This window comes from Ambystoma mexicanum, chromosome 1q, assembly GCF_040938575.1.
Source record: "Ambystoma mexicanum isolate Mex_15411 chromosome 1q, UKY_AmexF1_1, whole genome shotgun sequence".
Taxonomy (NCBI): Eukaryota; Metazoa; Chordata; class Amphibia; order Caudata; family Ambystomatidae; genus Ambystoma; species Ambystoma mexicanum.
Window position 1 is genome coordinate 594,743,714 of NC_090922.1, and position 21,260 is coordinate 594,764,973.

At 45.0% G+C, this 21,260-nt stretch overlaps 1 protein-coding gene across 4 annotated transcripts in view; it reads left to right on the forward strand.

The window, feature by feature from the left end:
- CENPL (centromere protein L) overlaps positions 1-21,260 on the forward strand; it is a 391,919-nt gene that overhangs the window by 144,995 nt on the left and 225,664 nt on the right. For all 4 annotated transcript variants that reach the window (XM_069641112.1, XM_069641113.1, XM_069641114.1 and 1 more), the window contains one exon: positions 19,200-19,745. In XM_069641112.1, coding sequence (XP_069497213.1) covers positions 19,200-19,745 — 546 coding nt within the window. The remainder of the gene's footprint in view (positions 1-19,199; positions 19,746-21,260) is intronic.

The following is a 21,260-nucleotide window of genomic DNA, read 5'->3' on the forward strand; positions in this document are numbered from 1 at the left end:
AAATGCTGGTTCCTGGATTGTCATGATTCCTGCCCCTCATGTCCCCAGCCCTCCAAGATGTCAGGCTGGAGTCAGGCCACGATCACCTACACGGCCCTCAAGGGCCTCTCCATCCCTCCAAAGACCCACTTGGAGTCAGACTTGGCGCTTGTGGCACCAGACTCACTCACTCCCATAGGATAACATTGGGGATTGTACTTGTAGTGCATTGATGGGGACAAGATGGATGCCCCCGCATATTTCGGTTCCCAGAACTGCATGTGCGGTCTAGTCTTTTGGGTGTGGTTCAGCCCAGAGACACCTGGAATACCCAGAGACTATTTAAGCCACGCCCAGGCTGAGAAACATGCTTTGCGTTTTCTGCACCTGCAGCGTGACACTCAACGTGTTCGGATCGGTCTCCAGTAGGCCTGCATCTTTCTTCTGCGCTCTGCTCCTGCAAGAACAAGAACACCGTTAGGAATAGCCTTACCTTGCTGTGCTTCTGTCCATCATTCATCGCTCCTTCTGTTCTGCGGGCATCTTCGGCGGTGTCATTCCCACCCCGGCACGCCGCTTCCTAAGGGAAAAGAACAGAAAAAAGGCATTAGTAAGCATTCTGCAGATCTTTGCTTATTTTTAAATACTGTACAAGCTTCAAACGCTTACCTGAATCCCAGCCGCTCTGGGGGAACTCTGTCTGCGGAACTTCTCATCCATCTGCAAGAGGGAAAAGAACTCCAGGTTAGCGTGGAAACATTTAGAGGCGCTGCATACCGCGCTTACTCACTGCATTTGTTCTTCATAACCGGCATCCACGCTGAAAACGCCGCGGCACCTAAAAGACACAGAAAAAGAACTCAGTTTAATACAAATACGAAAGGGGTGCATCGCGCTCTCGCTCACCTTCAGCGCTACTCATCTCAGCAGCACGCCGCCATCCCCGGACGCCGGCCATCATCCAAGGAAGGAAAGGAACGAAGTTAGAGAAGTGCTCAAAAGACTCATTATACTTATCTGTCGAACTCTTGCCAGTAAAGTAACTAGGCAGTGAGCTCGCATCAATAAACGCGCCCCTGCGCTGAAAGCAAGACGGAGAGCACACTATCCAAGAAAACAAGGTGAGCTGTGGATCAAAGGGAAGGGTTGGACCCCGGGGAAGACGGGGTTGTAGCACACAGACAATAGGGAGTTAAACTCTACCAATCCGGTGTTTCAGGCCCAGTCTCCAGTCGAATAGCCTCCAGGGAAGGGTTCAAGGTAGTAAGAGGTCAGAACAGGCTGAGTGACGTCCCCGTGGATACCAGGTGAGTGTTACATCGATACAGCCTTAGGGAAGCTCAGTATTCTCTCCCATTCTTTCTCCGTTATGTTTGCACCTAGGTCTTTCTCCCATTGTTCTTTCAGTGCTGTGCCCTTGGGATTGGGTATATCTATCAGTATGCTCTACAGCTGAGAAGTCTGCCTCCAGCCGCCGTTTAAGTTGTACATTCGGGTCAGCAGTGGGTTCGCCTGTGGTTCTTCTGGCCAGCCCTCCCATCTTTCTTTGGCCGTTTTCCGGACCCTACGGTACCATAGAAATGGCCCACTCGGCAGCTCCTCTTTTTCTTGCATTGAGTCAAATTGTGTATATCCCCTTCCCTTCCCATTTTCTTACCAATGCCATATCTGTGCTGTCTTTGTGTGTGTTGGCTATTATTGGCACCTATGGTGAGTAGGGGTTTACTAGTTTCAGTAAGGTTTGCGCGCTCCTCCATACCTTCCTACCCAGTGTTATCAGTGGAGTGTGTTCCGGGCCCTCCTGTGTTACCCACAGTATTTCTTTTAGTTTAATGGGAGCTACTAGGTGTTGTAGTAAGTTTGTCTCTGAGGTGGCCTCGTCTGCCAGCCATTTAACTACGTGGCTGAGCTTAGCTGCTAGGTAGTATCTCTAGGTTTGGCAATTTCACCCTGCCCTTATCGTATGGTAGATATAAAATTGCTAGTGAGAGTCTGTGGCGGTTAGCGCCCCATAAGAATTCTCGGAGCAGCACCTCCAAGGAGCGGAAAAAAGATGCCCCAACATAGTAGTGCACGTTATTGAAGAAGTACAAGAACCTTGGGAGTATGATCATTTTGGTGATGGGTATCCTGCCTAACAGTGATAGTGGCAGCTTCGACTAGAATTTTATGGACTTCTTCAAGCCCTGCACCACCTTTGCCGTGGTGTTTGTGCATTTGTTCCGGTGTATGTCTAATGTTCACCCCAAGTACTTGAACAAGTCCACCTCCCAGTTAAGCCCCACCACTGGTAACTCGCTGACATTGCTCGCTCTCAACCCTGCTAATGGGAATATGCAAGATTTGGTTTTGCTGAAGTGGATCCCTGACACTTTGGCGTAGTTGTCAAGTATGTCCAGGAATATCAGCACATTCAGGTGCGGATCTCTCACGTACATTAGCACGTCGTCCGCGTAGAGTGACAGCAGGTGTCCTGTTCCCCCAACCCAGCCAGCATCTAGGTGTTGCTTCCTGAGGTACATTGCTATGGGTTCAAGGCCCAGCACGTACAGCATTGGGGATAATGGGCATCCCTGTCTCGTCCCGCTCTTAATTTCCTAGATTGCTGACACTATCCTCCCAGTTTTGACCCTGGCCTTTGGGTTTGTGTATAGTATTCGCACCCATCGGATGAACCCCTCCCCAAATCCAAACCAGCCATTCTCAATATATTGAGTCAAATGCTTTTGTGGCGTCCAGGGAGAGAATAGCATACTGTTCTTGAGATGCAGCTGTTAGCTCGAGTATGTGTTGTAGTCTGCATAAGTTCAACGCTGTGCTGCGCCCTGGTATGAAGCCATCTTGGTCACTGTGTATCAAGCCCCCATTATCCAATTTAGGCACCTGGTTAGTGTGGTGGTTAGAATCCTGACGTCATAGTTCAGCATCGCTAGTGGGCGGTACGAGTCGCATTCATCCATTGGTTTCCCGGGTTTAGGTATTGGTATGATTAGGGTCTCCCTCATGGATTCCGGCAGTTCCCCTGTGGTGTATGCCTCCCGGAAAACCTCAAGCAACATCGGTGTCAGGGTTGCTTCATATGTTTTATAGAACTCTGGGGGGAGCCCGTCACTGCCCAACGTTTTATTAAAGGCAAGTGAACGTATTGCCTCCGTGATTTCGGCCTCTACAGATCCCTGTTGTGACTAATCTATTTTGGGAGGCCTATTTCGTCCAGTGTATCTAGTATTTCAATTTGTGGTACTTGATGGTCATGACGGTAGAGGTGGGAGTAGAAGTCCCGGAAATTGTTGTTGCTTTCCTGTTGTGTTTTACATATTGTTCCCGTTATATCTTTGATCTCTGTGGTTGGAGATTGTGGATACTCCCTCCTATACAGCCACGCCAACAGTTTGCCTGGCTGGTCACCCTCGGCATGTGTTTTTGCAGTTCTCATTGAGTAATCGAACTTGGAGAGCCGTCCCCATGCTTCATGGCAGTCCCCTCGTAACTGTGCTAGCTCCGCCTCCTCATCCCTTGTCCCCCTTGTTTCTGATTCTTTGTGTTTTTGCCTCCTCCAGTTCCTCCAGTTCAACTCTTAGTTTCCGTATGCCCCCCTGCAATGGCTTCGCCCCTCGCCACTTCTTTCATTGTCTCCCCGACTGTGTCCCATCTTTCAACGCTACCTACGTTCTTTTCCACATATTCCTCTATTTTGTCATGCAGCTCTTCCGTGAAGGCCGGATCTGTTAGGGCGTCTGGTGTCATACGCCACAGTGGTATGGGCGATCCAGGCCCCTGTGTCTTCCAGTTCAATCAGCAGTGGTGAGTGATCTGATATTGACCTGCCTAGGTACTGTGCTGATTCTATTTGTGCTTGATGGCCCTTGGCCACAAATAGGTAGTCAATTCTCATGTGCAGGGAGTGTGGCGATGAGAAGTATGAATAACCTCTGTCTGTGGGATGTAACTCCCTCCACACATCTACCAGGTCCAGGGCTTCTACTAGTGTGTTGAGGGCCCCTGTTACGGCGTAGTTTCTGGTTGCTGTCGGTTTAGACCTATCCAGCTCCCAACACAATTGAGGTCCCCTCCCCATATGAAGAAACTCGCTCAGCATTGGTCTAGGTGTTTTGGGATCCCGTGGTTGGGGAAGTATGAATTTATTATGCAGACTTCCACCAGTTCAATGCATCCTTTTACTATTAGGTACCTGCCTTTTGGGTCTGCCTCCCAGCTCAGTAGTTTGAATGGGATTGCCGGACTTATCCAGATGAGCACCCCTCCTGGCATATTTTGAGTAGCGGGGCACCGTAGCATTGCCCATCCCAGTGTTCCGTTACCGTGGCCATCGTTTTCTTAGTCAGATGGGTCTCCTGCAGCAATGCAATGGCCACCCTCGTTCTGTTAATAAAGGATTTCACCTGGTTCCTGCGCATGCATGTTCCCAGGCCTCAGACATTCCATGTCAGTACTTTGATTTCATTGGCCATTTCAATGTGTGGTCCCCCCCTGTCTAGACCCCCCCCCTGTTCTCCAGTTACTTTTCAGGCTTTTCTAATTGTATCACTCCCCTGGTAGCCCCCGCCCGTTCCTTTTATATAATGCCACATTCACACATTTCCTAACACATACCTTGCTCCATGTAGGGTACAAACCGTCCCCAACTCCAAACCAGAACTAAAAAAATGCACGCCGCTGCTACTTGCCAACCGTGGCGCTCGAGCTCCCCTGCATCTGCTTGGCCCATCCGGGCTTCAGCGTGCGGACTGTGGTGCACCAGCAACTGGCTGACACCTACCAGTTTGTGGGATGTGTCTGTTCGAGGCTCCCACCTCGCTCCTGCCGTTGTGACAGTATAAGATGCTTCATTATTCTGTGTCGCCCACCCGCAGGTTTGCTGTTGACGAGTCACGCACCCCATTCTTTCCCTGGGCCGGCATTCTTCATGTCTTCGTCTCCTGACCGTCATACAAGTTATTATGTTCCAAGCACATTGTAGCTGCCGTGGGGGTTTCCAAGAAGAGAGCTCGTCCTTTTGTAGAGTACCTTGAGTCTGGACAGGTACATCAGCATATACTTGAGGTTCAGTTTCCTGAGTTTGAGCTTAATTGGCACGAATGAGTTCCTTGCCCTTTGCACTGCAGATGTGTAGTCCGGGTATATTGCTATGCTGGCATTGTCTCGGCGGATCTCCCCACCTTCTCTGGAGAATTTCAGGATGGTCTCTCTGTCGTGGAAGTTCAGTATCTTTGCTATCATGGGGCGAGGGTGTGAGCCCGGTGGCGGTCTCTTTTGCAGGGATCTGTGTGCCCTTTCTACTGTGAACCCCTGTGACAATGTTCCTGCCCCGATTTTCCTGTAATATCAAGTTTTCCACGAAGTCCGTCTGGTTGGATCCTTCCATCCCTTCCGGGATTCCCAGCAGGCGTATGTTGGTGCGCCGGGCGCGCCTTTAAACGTCCTCCGCCTGGGCTTCTAATGCTGCATTCCTCTTTTCTAGTTTCTGTCAGCCGCTTTTCCAGTTCTCTGGTGGTTTCTGTCGTCTTTAAGTTCGGTTTCAGCCGTTGGGACCCTTTCTGTGAGGTTGCGGAAATCTTTTTATCAGCTGCATGTCGAATTTAACCTCCTCTATCTTGGTGTCTATGAAGGCCCGTAGCGCTGAAATTGCTTCCAGTACCTGGTCCTCATTAGTGATAGCTTCCTTGCTTGGCTGTGCCGTTTGTGTTTCTGGGTTGCTGCGCAGCTGCCCTTTCAGTTTGGTGGCGTTAAAGGAGTCGATGATCGTAGTCTTTCTTATTTTTTGTTGTAGGCAGATCTTCGCTGTCGCCTGGTTATATGTGGGGTGGTGGGCGCGCCTCTGATTTATGCTGTTGTCTCCCCCTTGCGGGATTCCCCAAGTCTATTTAGCGCCTTGCTGTGAGGTGTTCTGTTTGTGCACACTTGCGTTTATGTTCCTCGTATTCTGGCCTCGAGCTTCAGGGTCTCAGTTCTTGTGTTGTCACTGCACGTCTTATCTGCGTTGCGTGCGTCTCGTGCCGCGTTGGGTTATTGTTGCGTTGCTGGTGCCGTGGCGGGACAAGTTTCACCTCATCCAACCCTAATCACTGTCACTGTGAGCACCGTGTTCCTCGCCCGCTGAAGCTATATGGTAATGCGCTATTGATTTGCACTGTTGTCCCTCCCGTGTGGGGGTCTCTCAGATCTGTTCAGAGCCCCTTCTGCCAAGCTTCTGTTTTAGCTTCTGTTTGTGTCCCCTTCTTCCTTGGTGCAAGCTACAGGGCTATCTGCTCTTTTATTTGGGGTCCCAGCAGGTTCTGCCAGTGCTGTGTGTATCCCGTGCAGTACCGTGTTATAGCGTTGCAGGTAGTGCAGCGTTGTGGGTTCTGGATTACCTTCCCTAGTCAGCGTCGCTGTGTGCGCCCAACTCCCCGTCCTTATATGCTATTTCTTTCCGTTGCGCCACTGGTCCGCGTTGCTGCCCCTCCCGCATGTGGGCACCTTGGGCCTGACTATCGCCTTGCTGCCAGGTCGCTTGCTCGAGCGTCCTTGGGCCCGTGTTCCAGTGGTCTCAGCCCTTCAATGCAGAGCCACAGCGCATTGTCCGTGCTGTGTGTATCCTGTTCAGCCCTGTGTGATTGTTGCCTGTGCGTGCCGCAGTGTTGGGGGCCTTGGTTCTTTTCCCCAACCCAATCAGTGTCTTTTTGGGGTGCCCCAACGGTCCGGGTCGTGCCTCCACAGCGGAGGCCCAGACCCAGTGCGTTTCAGCTGCTGTCTATGGTGTTCATCGCTGCGATCTGCTTCCCAGCTTCGTAGCCCACCACCGTACCTGGATCTGTCCTCCGCTGTCTCGCAGGTCTGGGGTGAGTTGCCTTCCTTCTGCCGCCGTGGCCCAGCTCTGCAGGCAGCCTCCTTCCTTTCTGTGTCTCTGGCCCAGTTTGTGGCAGCCTGTGTGCGCCGCTGCCGACCGGCTCGTGCTCCCTCCTCTCTTCCCGCTGTGCCTCTTGCGGGCTCTGGGCTGATGTCCAGGTCCCTGCTACGGTGGTCACGCCTCATTGCTTCCCCGGCAGTCCTGTCGCGCTCCTTCTGACCCTCCTGGCGTTGTCACACTCAGTCCCAGTTCCGTGTGCTTCCCCCTCCTGGTTTCTGGGTCCGCCTTCGTGTGCAAGACGACCCGATAGTCGCTCTGCTGGGTCCGGTGCTTTCCAACTTGTTTGTGGGACCTTGCTTTCAGCCGCAGTTGCATCGCTGTGTCTGCCTAGTGTCCCCGTCTACCCTCAGCTGCTCCTATCTCATCGCCAGGGCGTCACGTCCGCCATCTTGAAATCGTAGGGGGTTCACTTCATCGCCTCAGCCCGCTGCCTTTTACTGAGTTTTACTGCTACTTAGCTCTGGGGTTGGGGAATCGGTCACCGCATCCACCGGTGTGCTTGTTTTAACTCAGGTTAACTTATTTCCCGTAGTTATTTAGGATCTTGTAGGTTCTCGGCAGGAGCTCAGGGCGCACAGAGCCTCACGCCATGAGCTCAGGCCACGCCCCCCTCAAACAAGCAATTAATAGTACTAAAGGAAAAGAGAGAGTTAAATTGAAAATAAATTTTTAAAAATTCTTTCATCCTACAACTTTAACTTGTAGACTAACATACATAACATAATAATGTAAATCATTAATTTATGCAGAACTAGATTAACAGAATATTGAGGCTTTTTAAAAAGCCTGCTAAAGCCAAACCCTCATGTACATTTTGTTTATTTAAACATTGTTTCCAGATAATCGGTAATGCATTCCGCTTCGTATTTTAATAAAGGTAACATATATTTGTTCCTACGTGACTATTGCCAGATTCTTTGTTTCCGGTGCTAGACTACAAAATCTGCACCCCATCTCGTTAGCTGTAATATTCCCTCTCCTGAACATTATTTCTTTAGTCAAGAACAGATTCCATCGTAGCCTAAGTAACAGCCCACCTAAAGTAACGATTAGTAAATTGTGTTAATATTGCTGAGAGAGTTCCTGCAGCGTTTGTGCTCGTGAACAAGATGGCTCAGATGTACAAGAATGAAAGGCATCTGTTGTCATTATCCAGTCATAGTCGAACAAAGACAGTTTTACTTTCGGGGGTTACTGATTAGGGTCTCCAGGTCAGAGCCAATTCTCATGAGAATTGCTTCACATTTACTCCGGAAAAGCCCTAGGTAGTCAGGTTTACCTTTGGGGTCTGGTACATGGGGGAATCCGGTCGCGGAGCCATTAGTTGGGAAAACAATGTTAATATGCGCCACTCGACCCGTGCTTTTAATTAAATGGACCCAAGTTTGTACTTAGTGGTACAACATTCGGAACGCAGAGGATCTTTCTCCACAATTTGCCCTCAAACTGATATATTGAATTCGCCATTTCCTTTTGGAATTCCAAACCATAGATCACCTTGGACTATTTTCCCTTCGAAAAACATGATGGCAGGTTTGATTGAAAATCTGCCAAAAATCTATTTTCGTTATCTGGCACTGTAGCTGTGCTGCCTTGTGGAGCAGAATGTCTAGTCTAGTTTTATACCCTTATGAGCCCCAAAATAAAACCCCAGATACACAACCCCAAGACTATATTTTTTTTTTACCAGAGTCCCTTCAGTGTTCTTCCTAAATGCAAGTATTTTAGTTCTCTTGGGGTTAATTGTAAGGCCATTATCCCTGGCGTACCCTGCAAATAATTTTAACAGTCTTTGCAAACCGACATTCGTTTGATCAAAAATCGGAGGATTGGGCTTATTAGCTGTTCTGGCTCCTCCGTAACTCACCCTTGTCAGTGACCCTGTAGACCAGGGGGGCCAGAGCACTTGGTTTCGGGGGCCTTTCCTGTCCTCAATCTAACGGGGGGGGGGGGGGGCAGGCCGAACACCGCTCCAAGGATCTCGCACACAGAGTACGGGCCACTTTCCTGCTGACTTGTTCTGAGGGATATTTCCACTCGGCTCAACTGCTTCACTCCAGATTTTCCACCCGTATTCCCAGTGTGTTCACATACAAGGGGAATCCAGCCATTGCCTGCTCGGGGGGCAATAAATGGTGGGGGGGGTAGAGGGGGAGTATCTTTCCTTTTAAGACCCAGGGATCTGGAAGCAGCGCACCTAGGATGTTTCCATAATCACGCCCCCTGGTGGCCTCGCACCTTTTAGTTCTAGTGCCCCTCGTTGGTGGACCAAAAAATGCAAATAAATAACTGTCAAGATCAAAAGTGCCTGTTTGAAGGAAATGGTTTGATGGGCCATAAGCGTAAAATGGTGCCATTTTGTTCAGGAACATGCATGTTTTTGGAGACTGTGCAACCCTGAAGTAAGCTGGACTCCCTGAGGGACTAGCGCTTGTCTGGGTCAGCTTGCACCCATTCTCATGGGGAACACACAGGATGTCTTATTGCGGTAAGTCTGTGTTGCTCTTCCACGGCGCCTTGCATTACAGCGCTCAGAGCCTGCTGGAGTCGACACGGCTCAAGGTGACTGCTTTAAAATACAGCTCTCTGCAGTGATGCACAAGTGCCGTTCCTCGCCCATTAGTCGGTTTGGTTTTGGAACTTTCTGTATCCCACTATCCATGCTGTTTGTGGCACTATGAAACAGCATTTCCCCCCATTAATCAGCCCAATTCAGACCACGTTCGGGTATGGAAATTGACTCTGGGGAACACACACTTGAGGAAATTAAAAAAAACTGAAAGTTGTGTTTCTAGGATAAGAGATTAAGGTGAAGGTTTAGCGGCCAAAACCTCTATCGCAAACGGTATGTCTATGACCGCACATTTAATTCAAGGTCCGTTTCGGGAGGGTTGACTGACAACAAATCGTGCATCTGAAGTTTTTTCATCTTGTTAATTCTGATCTCATTGTGCAAGAATTTCGAGCTCCTCTCAATATATATATTTGTTTTTTCTTCTACGCGTATGCATCGGTGCAAGTGCTTGGGTGTTAGTTACTTTTCATTCCATTACATTAGGTACAGGGCTAGCTGTTATGCCGTCATACACATTTGAAAAAAAAACATGCGTCTCGTGGTTCTAAGGGTTCAGCATAGGCCAATGAATCCAACAGCGCCATGGTACCAATTGACAAAATATTTCCTGAGCAAATAACCCAATAAAGGAAGATTGGTAAACGCCATAGCAGCAAAAAAAGCAACACTGAGCTCAAAGAAGACAGGCTGCCACAACAATCCGAAACGAACTTGCCCTATCTCCAAAACACAGAAGGTATTTTAATTTTATGAATGCATTGGGTCCTATCAGAGGGGCATGCTTAATGCTCAAGACCATATTGATGCTTAACTGCAGCTTCCTGCTAATCTTACAAACTTCAAAGAACCCATACATCTGTCATTCCTTCAGCTGTTGGGTGAGGAGGCCTCGCCCCGATAAGCAGCAGCGTCTAGTTCGAATTGAAATATGGCAGCTTTATTTAAAGTTGACAGCATAGCCATCTACTTAAGACCAGACCATAATGGCTCAATTTCAAACCAATAAGCTAACCATGCTTAATAGGAGTAATGTTGGGGCGTGGTCGAATGCCGAGGAAGATGGCCGTGTAGCCGCGCTGCTCCGTCCCACGTAGGCATCAAATCTGATTTATTTTGCATTCATTCTTACCTTTTTCCTGCTGAGATACATCAGGCTCGTTCCGCGAGCAACCGCCAAGTTCCAGCGCTGTTCCGCCCTTCTGGAGCCTTTTCCGCGCTCTGACATCATCGCTCCGATAGCTGCTCCCTGATGTGACCGCCTTTCATGAGGAGACGTTCGCCGTCCTACACAGTGGCATGCCGGCCTCGGCCTTTGCAGCTCCTCCTTCACAGCAACGCCATCTCTGGTGCTGTAAGCCAACTACACAACCAATGATCTGAATGAGATTTTTTTTTTTATATGCAACTCTCAATTTACTATTTTACACATGTAAAAGCAGCGCTGTTTGCGGCTCGCCTTCAGTGCAGGCTCCTTTGGTGCGCCAAGACGGAATGCAGCATTGCCCATGGTATTGTCTTTCTTTTTTACGTCTTATTACCTCTCACTTCTTTAACCAATGGAAGAGACTATTTTCGATCATTTTCGTTTTTTCTGACCACTTACAAAGAGCTCTGCTTGATTACGTAATAGTGTGCAAATATGCCAATAATTCATACATACAACTGGATGTGCTGTGGAATTGCTTAACCCAAAAAGCGGCTTCTTCTATTATCGGCTACCAATTAATTTGATTGGACCGTGGCGCTCTCTTGCTGATGTCTACACAGACCAGCGCTACTGTTTATTCAGTCATTTAAGCGCTGGGGCTCAGTGCCTTAACACATCTCGATTGGTGGTGCTGCATTATTCATCGCCAGCTTATGTTTGCTCCTTATCTGTCTATTTCATTTGATCTCCATTAACAGGAGGTAGGCAGTTGGCATAATATGGACATAACAATTGCAAACTATAAGATATAATACCTCGACAGATGACCACCAAGTGTCTTCTCCAAATTGAATGTTCTTCTATATTATCTTAAAGGTTATCTCCAATTGTGGTTGGAAGTGCTACCATCATTTTGCTGAACTTCGGCCTTTCGTTCTCTTCTTCATAAGCACAGTCTGACCTTCAAGCTATAGCACTCTTATTTTAGTGTCTCCACTTTGAATATTACCCTGCCACTAACAGCTGCTACTATGGCTGCTAGCAAAACACTTGAAAAAAAAAAAATGTACCCACTACAAAAGAATCCAATATCTCTGCAACAAACCTTAAAAGGCCTAAAAGTGATTTGCCACCCCCACTACATCTCTGATCCAGCTATTGAAGCCATGCTATCTGAAATTAGAGCACTTAAACCTTTCATTGAGACCACACATCTAAAATTACAACAATTAGATGACAGATGGAAAGGCTTTGAAAATAGAATGGAGGAGGTGGAAAGAAGAGTTGGTTTAGTAAAGGATGTATAGCCCAGAGTGGCGCAGCTTGAGAAGTCGGTCAAAGATCTTCAGAAACACAACAAAGACTTAGAAAACCATAGCCAAGGAACCAATCTTCAAATTTCTGGTCTGTCGGAGGGTTCTGAAGGAATTAACCCCATCGCATTTTTGCAAAAATGTCTACCAGCCTTACTTCATCTACCCTTGGAAATATACAGCGTGCTCATTGTATTGATCAACCAACTGTCTCCACTACCTCTCGTCCATCCTCCAGAACACTGATGTTCAACCTTCTTGAATACTCCCAGCTTCAGCTCATCCTATCTACCGCCAAGGAACGCAAATCCTTCATCTGGCATGGTAATAAGTTATTCATCTCACAAGATGTTGCCAAAAGTACGGCTCAAAGCAGAAAGATATTTCTATCCTTTCGTCCAGCCCTAAAACAGCTTAATATCCGGTATGGGCTATACCATCCATGTTCATTTAAAGTCGCACACAAAGATTGTACCGCTGTGTTTGATGAGCCCGCTGACCTAAGGGCTTTCATACACTCCATCAAAGCCAAAGGAATGGACACATCCTCTCCTGCTAATGCCTCTACTTCTTTTATAACATGAGTGTTTTCTTCTTTTACCTGCTTGCTTTAACTTACTTGATGCCATTGTTAGCCTTTTATCATAATTTGGTGGGACTGGCACTGTTGCAGCGTCCTTCTTCCACTGTGGGTCGTTCTTTTTCCTTTTGACGACTCAGCAGGCGTAACCTATACCTGACGCATTTTTCCCTGTGTCCAGGTCTGATTTCTATATTCTTCCTTATTTAATGTGTGTGTGTATATATATCTATCGGACCCTCCCCACCCACCCCTTTTCCTGATCCCCCTGTGTTCTGCTTATGTGCCTTCCCTTGGGAATGTGTGATCATAATTGCATTTCTACTATATTGAATCCTGGTACTTATCATGGTCTCAGGCTTTTCTTCTATAATTTTCAAAATATTTAAATGATTTTTAAGTATGTTACGTGGAACATTAAAGGCTGCAATAATCCTATTAAAAGAAGTAAGATTTTATCTCACCATAATCAATTCAATCCATCTGTAGCCTGTATCCAGGAAACACGTTTATCGAGCAAAGAGGCATTGAAACTTAAATCCCTTGGGTTAAAGAAGTCATTGCTAGCCCGGCTGTTGCCAAGCAAAATGGAGTCGCCATATTAATAAGTAAGAAACTAGCTTTCAAAACCCTGGACCAGGGTGCTGACATTTATGGAAGATGGGCATGGGTTAAACTCTTGATTGAATCTACACGTTTCAATTCTTAACATCTATGGTCCTACTCTACCTGATCCCAATTTCTGGATCTCTTGTCAAACAAATGATACTTAAAAACACCTTCACTGATTTAATCATGTGTGGTGATGTCAATCAGCTCCATGGCCCGTTTCTGGATTGGAAATCCAGCTGTGTGTTGAAAACCACCAAATCTCAGAAGTCCTTTTTGGGGTGCCTAGCTGAAACTCTTCTTTTCGATTCTTGGAGGCTCGCCCAACCCACGCAAATCTACTATACTTTTCACTCGCCCCCTCACAACACGCTCTCACGCCTAGACTACATTTTTCTACCAAAACCCTCACAGGTTCCATTGCTGACTCTGTAAGATCTCCAGCATCATTATTTCTGGTCATGCCCCTATATGTACCTCCTTCAGGTCTTTCAAGATGTTAACAAGATCTCTTCTCGTTGGAAATGTAATGGAAATAACTTGAGCTAAAAATTCATCATTCAGAATGGGCAGCTCTACTCGGTATAATTTTTCAAAGATGTGCAGGCACGAAGACACTCCCACCATACTGGACGTCGGCGATTGTGATCCCGATTTACAAAAAAGGGAATACGAGTGACCCTTCCAACTTTCATCCTATAGCATTGCTGGATGCCATTGGGAAAGTGTTTGGAAACTTACTGATGAAAAAATTCCAAATATGGGCAGCATCGGCAAAGTGTAATGATCATTTTCAAGCCGTATTAAAAAAAAAAACGCTGGGACCGCAGGCAACATCCTCATGCTCAGCACCCTGAAGAGCAAGGATCTACAATATGGTCATTGTCTTTGTTGTATTCATCGACTTCACACACGCGTTTGATCGAGTGGAAAGACAGTGTCTCTGGAAGAAACGTCTAGATTGGAACTGTCCAAAGGAAATCTTGGCACCCATACAAGCGCTTCACCCCAAAACAACAATGAGTTTGCTTGAATCGACAAGGGGACTTATCAGCCAAGATCCCGACCACACGCGGGGTTAAGCAAGGGTGCCCACTAGCAGCATCTCTCTTCCTGGCCTACATAGGTGATTTCCAGAACACAGAAGCAACGGTACAAGCATTTCCACCAAAAATTGGAGGTGAAACGATCTTGCGGCTCCTGTATGCCGATGATCTTACATTATTTGATCGAACGTCTATTGGCTTACAATGGCAACTGAATTCTCTACTTTCATACACTCAAGAAAAACACCTTGAGATCAATAAAGAAAAAACAAAGGTAATGATCCTCCAGAAATCTGTCAAAAAAAAGAAACACCAACAAATGGTTCCTGGCAGAAACCGAAATAGAGACAGTCCAGAGTTTTAAATATGTAGAAGTCACACTGGACAGCTCCAAACGTGAAACGGCAATGCAAGCGACTCAAGGCAAAATCAAAAAGCTGGCTGGTCAGGCAAAAGTGATTGATAAAACATTTGGTCGATATTCATTAATTCCTACAATCAATTTGTACAAAATTAAGGTCGTCCCTTCTGTGATGTACGGGGCTGAGGCAATGCCCACTATTCCGAGTGACTTCTGGCCTAAATTAGAAGCTGCCTTTTTGGAGATCTGTTTTAGGTCTCCCTAACTCTACATCGGGAGCAGCTATCGTACGGGAACTGAGTCTTCTGTCACTTCATTGTACGGGTAAGCTGCAAATCCCTAATGCTATACAGGAAATACAGAATGACAGACAGTAACCCTATTTACTAAATGATCGACAAAGAAATGCAAGATAACCGATGTGAGCTACCAACAAACTGGAAAAAGGAAAATTAATTGTTACTGGATGCAATTGTTTGCCAAGAGCTTTTTCAGAATCCTGTGAGGGTGCTACAAAAAATCAAAGAATTAGACTGGGCAAAGACAGAAATGGCGGCAACAAACAAATTGACCCTACACCTACCGCATAACACAACATAACTAAATGAACCACAAAACTTAAATTTCCAAACCGAGCTTCGCGTGACCTAATCCTAAGAGCCATGTTAAACCTACTAGAAACAAACGAAATTCTTTATATTCGAGGTCTTTCACTGACAGCCAACTGCCGATATTGCCTTGAAAGGACGTCCCAACAAAAAAACTGTAGGGCATTTGTTACTTTCATGTTCAGGAACTTGCCCGATCAGACTAAGATACTTAATCAAGTTGTCTGAAAACGACATACAACCAAAGGAGACTTGGTGGTACAGGCTAATTGGTGGAGAACCAGCTGGCAGATTGCAACAGCAAAAATCCTCGAGTACATTGTCAACAACCTGCTTCACCGGAAATTGCCCTGAAAGACTTTGATTTTGACATTTACAAATAAGTAACAAATGTTAAAAACAACCAACTTCACTTGCAACTTACGTCGCTTACTTCGTTCCACTTTTTTGTAAAAATCTCTTGATTAATTACAAGATCCACAGTTCCTTTAATCAGTTCAATCAGTTTAATCATTTGCTCAACAATTCTATGCTGACAACCAAGACCATGACACCTCTGTTGCGAATAATTGGGATGCGTTTAAGGCTGCACTAAGAGGATATGGCCTACTTGGGTGTGGGGGGGGGTGTGAAGCATTGCGCAGGAATCATCAGGATTATCTTTTCCCAGCTCACTCTAGCTGAGAAACATTATTATCACAACCCTAACTCAAATAATCTTCACCAGGTCATGGCCCTACACTGCCAAATTAATAATGAGATTACTAATCTAGCCGCAGGGACTATTCTCAAATATAAAACAAAAATGTACCAAACATCCAATAAAGCCGGCAAGGCGCTAGCCTCTTGAAAACTAAAAAAGAAAAACTTTATATATCCCACATTAAGGATTCATCAGGCACCTCACATAATCAACCCAATGAGATACTAGAATGTTTTAAACAATTCTATGAAGATTTATATACTTCTGACAAACTCTATCTCTCATATCGTTTCATTTCTCAATAATGTTAACAGATCTTCATACCTTCAAACTGATCTTTCCCATTTAGATAACAATATTACACTTCACCCGTGCCATCAAGGGTTTGGGCAGGGGAAAAGCCCCTGGTCCAGATGGTCTCTCCACTGAATTTTACGATAGTCAATCTCAGTCCCTTATACGCAAACTTAAAACTCTATTTTCCTACTTTATATCTCAAAAATCCTCACCTGGTTCATTCTCTGAAGCCCTACTCATACTATTCCCTAAACCTGAACCAGATAAGGACCTAACACTTCCCAGTAATTATCGGCCCATCTCCCTCATTAATCTTGAAAGTAAAATCTTTGCAAAGATTCTAGCTAACAGATTTGAATCCTCTCTCCCTGCCCTGATTAAATCGGACCAAGTTGGCTATGTGAAAGGTCGCAACATCTCCTCTAATGCAAGGCTACTTCTGTATGCCATTCATCTAGCAGCAAAAGATAAACCAGGTTATGCGGCCATTGCTTTAGATGGCAGAAAAAGCTTTCAACGTGTCAATTGGGACTTTGTTTCAATCCTTACAATGGCATGGGTGTGGTGACAAGTTTTATTTCCCTTGTTAAACTGCTCTACCCATCCCCAAATCCTCAATCTGTATCAATGGACAATCTTCCTCCTTTTTTCCCCTCTACTTAGATTTGATACCATCAAACTCAATACTCAAAATTTGCTGGACAAACTCAAGGACCTTACTTCCAGATGGTCCCCCCCCCCCCTTTATCTCTCATGGTGGTGACGGCTTGACGCAATCAAAATGATGCTCTTCCCTATTTTATATTATTTGCAGCTCCTTTCTGTCCCTCTACCTTATTCCTTTTTAAATCCATCTACTCTATTCTAATTAACTTTCTCTGGGGTATTGGGAAAAGTAAAAGGATCGCCATTGCCGACATGGGTGGTGTTAGATTCTGATTTTAAATTATATCACTCTGCTTTTCTCCTTGGGCAATCCCGATGCTGGTTTGCATGCCCAGAAATATCGGATGTTCCCCAAAGGTGTACATTAGAGAAACGTGGTTCATTCCTTTGAAATTACTGACCTTATCTACATATTTAATCATTCCTCTAGGGCTATATCTGATCCCATTAAAGCCTTCATTTTTGCCCTACAAATTTTTCTCATACTAAAACTCCTAAAAAGTTCCTCTCCCTTTTGCTATGGCACAACAAGGATATTGTGATGAATAATCGAGCCTTGAATCGGAGATCCTGGTTGAAAAAGGCATTAGATGTATTCAACAAATTGTTCATGGCTCCTCTATTCTTTCCTTTCAACAATAAAAACGCCAATTCTCCATTTCCAATGCAGACTTTAATTATTATAACCGTCGAGTCAATTCTTGCCTTGATGCACTCATCACTTTTCAAATTATGTTCTCTCACCGAACGCTTCTAGACTGTTGCAGTTTATCATGATCTCTGATATCAGAGCCTCTAAATGTTATGATATTCTTGCCTCAACCTCAGTGGTTTGCCTTGTACGGCTCAGATGGGAAAATGATTATGGTTGCACTTTTGATGACCGCACTTGGTCCATTCTTTTCTAAAATTAAATATATTTCAGTGTCAGCTAATATCATACACCATGTTTTCTTCTTTATTCAGAGCGTTCATCACTCCTGTAAAACTAGCTAAATTCTGTTTCTAAGTATAATGCTAAATGGTTTTCTTCATTAGCTACCTGGACTGTTTTAATGCAACTACGCATGGTACTTGAACATCTACCTGTATATTCAACTCTCCTATTTGTTTTGTTAACAAATTTACTTATCGGTTATGCCTGATGCCACATTTTCATGAAACTATAATTGTTATATTGTCATCAGATGCCTCCCCTCCCTCCTCTCCCTTTCGTTTTCATGTTTGTATTCTGTCTGTCTCCTTGTCGGTCTTCCCCTTTCGGCCTACTGCATCTGCAGAACTTTCTGTTGCAATTTGTCCTCCAGTATTTGGTTCCATAATCTTTAATTTTGACCAAATTGCTTGTCGAACATAGTTTATATATCTAGTGTGAATATTAAGAACATCTCGATGTTCTCTTTCATGTTCTGAGCCCTCATAGTTATCTGCATTGTGTTTTGTATTACTGGTATATTAAAAATTCGAATATATACTTATTAAAATTTTAAAAAAATAGGAGTAATGTGATAAAAGAATCTGCGTGTATGTGTGCCGAACGGAAATGGATGCAAGCCGTGAGCATTTCGCAGAAAACATGGAGGCCCATCTCTGCATAGACGAGAGCGCAGTTACATTAACCTGGCATATGATAGCAGCGCTATATTGGTTTTCTTCAAAACGCAGTGATAAATTGCTTCATTTGCCAGATTTACATAGCATCATTGAACTTTGCAATTTTCTTCCACAGTAGGCTAAAAGAATCAGATTGATACTACATTGCAGATTGACCATAAAACCTATTTACAACAGAGTGATGCTTGATGGACCATTTGCAAATTGTTAGCAAAGCCATTATAAATGGCATTAAGAGACCGATGGAAGCATGGAAGGTATTCCACAAAAAGGTTTTTGATGAAGTTTTAAAATATTTGTCATCAAACACTTATTTTGCTGGAATAAATTGTAAAACACAGGAAGGTGTGCTTCATGTTTTTAATAGCGTTACATTCCAGACAATTGACCATGTGAAATGGGTCGTTTGCATGAGCTGCTTATAATCTTCTAAGAATACAAATGCATTTCTAGATTGCAAAGCCAGTCCTTGGACCTACCGCTCCAGTTCTTACATCATGTCTGAGGCGTTTAACTCACTATGGTTTGAGCTGAATTTGTTGGCTAAGTACAATTTCACAGAAATCATATGCTAACTCAATTGAAGTGGCGTTTTTGTAATTATTTAAAGTATTGTTTTAATGCCTTATTTCCAACCTGACTTTCATGGATAGATCACTTTAGAGTGTGGGTACTTCATACATTAAAAAAAGTAATAAAATGTAACCACCTTAGTTAAATGTTAAATTATGTACGCTTGCAATATCTATTCCCATAATGTTTTACCTTTTTTTAATTTTTTTTTATTTAAGCTTTCGTCCAAACCTCAGTTTGGAGTACCAGTGTCTGAAGAGAAGATTGTATGGACTGGCTGGTTCTGCTGTACATTTGGAGACCCTGAGATACTGGACTTCTTACCAGAGATGTTTACCTGTCTGCCTTTGTTTTTGGTGAATGGCACTAATACTTTCACTGCAATAGTTGGGAGCTGGTTCCAAAAGACCTTTGATTGCTGTATTAGTGACTTTGCCATCAGCTCACGTGACCTCTCGTGGATGGCTGCCATGTGGACTGGATATGATGTGCACAGCCGCCCGATGGCCACTGAACTCCTATTTTCTGTACCTATTCAGCCACATAGCCTTGACATTTCCTATGCCATCCATCCAGAGGACGCCCGAGCCCTTTGGAATGATATTCACAAGAATGCAGACGAGGTCACAGAGGACGAAGTTCAGTTGTTCTTGAAATGTCTGTATTCACACTTCTTCCGTCACTTCAAAATCCACCTGTCTGCTACAAAGCTGGTAAAAGTCTCCACATCTGTGGCTTCAGTTCACTGTGATGGGAAAGTTAAGGTGAGTCATGAGGGTGAAACCGTGCCAGCTGCATGCGATTGTATTTCATAAACTTCTAAATAGTCTGTTGGTGGACCTGCTCTTCAAAGTCTTCTCATCATTTTAAAGTATCGCAAATAACAAACGCTCTACCTTGTTAGCGTCCAAGCAATAGTCTGGTGTGTTTGCATAGCTTCCAAAATATATCTTTAAGTTGTAACTCCGCGTAAAAGTTTAATTTACAACCCCATCGCACATTCAGATAAGGTTGCAACTTGACTCGTATTCCGTATTTGAAATCTGATATGAAACCAGCCAACAATAAGTATGTGAAGAATAATACATCTATCTTCTTGCAGTCCTTAATCCAACAATACTGCTTACTGAACCACAGTTCCCCCCTCCTTCTCTTCCAGAACTGACATACAAGTTGTCATATAGCAGAATAGGAACCATGAAAGAGTATATGCACCATAGTGTTGTGAAACAAACTTTGTGTAACCCAAAAGAACCCGACATCTGTAATTCAAACAAAAGCAAACTGTCACTATAGTCAAGTCTTTTAGGGGTAACTACCTTGGAACTGGCTCTGCCTTGCTAATCCAAAAGGTATCATCCTTTTGCTCGTCTCTTGGGGCTGTTGGCATGGTCAACTCTGGCCCCTTGTTAGGGAGAATTTTAATTTCTTGTGCCGATTCCCATCATTTTAAAGTATCGCAAATAACGAATGCTCTACCTTGTTAGCGTCCAAGCAATAGTCTGGTGTGTTTGCATACAAGAAATGCATTGAGTGGGATTTCTTTTTTTTTATACCACTAACTCATTCTTTATCTTAAATGGGAAGCCTATGTTTTCTTCCACTATAGTATTTTTTACTTTTAATGGAGCCATGCTTTCCTCATGCATTTCATTCCAGGCACCCGTAATAAATTATTGTAACACACAGCACCCTGTGTGATGGGGGGAGGTGGGGGAGTGCCTTGGGGGCCCCCCTTATTATTCTTGATAACCTTTTTCCTTGGACTACTGTTCTCAAGGATAGTAAGACATTTATCTTTTCTTTTTATGGGATCAGCACACCCCACCTTATGTGGAGTGCTGAGGGTCTACCTAGTCCCCCCCCCCCGCCCACTGTTCCTGTGACTTGATTTTTATAGTGACACACACCCAAATAGCTGGTGGCAGTGGATACCTCTCTACAATTTTTGTGTTTGTTACTGGCTGTTTCCACGGCTGCAGTACAGCACCCCTGGGTGGCAAATTTTACAAAATGGCTCCAGTCTTTTTGATTTGTGTCCTTTGTTGGCCCTTCTATCAATCCAGGTCTGGGTGGGTCCTCTTTGTGTTTTGCCTTTGGTGGTGGGGGGCTCCCCTTGTGAAGCCTGCCTATATTCCAGTGTGCCTGCTGAGGCAAGAAGTGAGGGAGGAGCCTGAAACGTTTCTGGCCTTTGTCTTAAGGTATGCTTAAGTAGAACCAGTTTGAACTGGGAAGCTGGCGGTCCTGAATGGACAGCCAATCCCATCTGATTAAGGTCC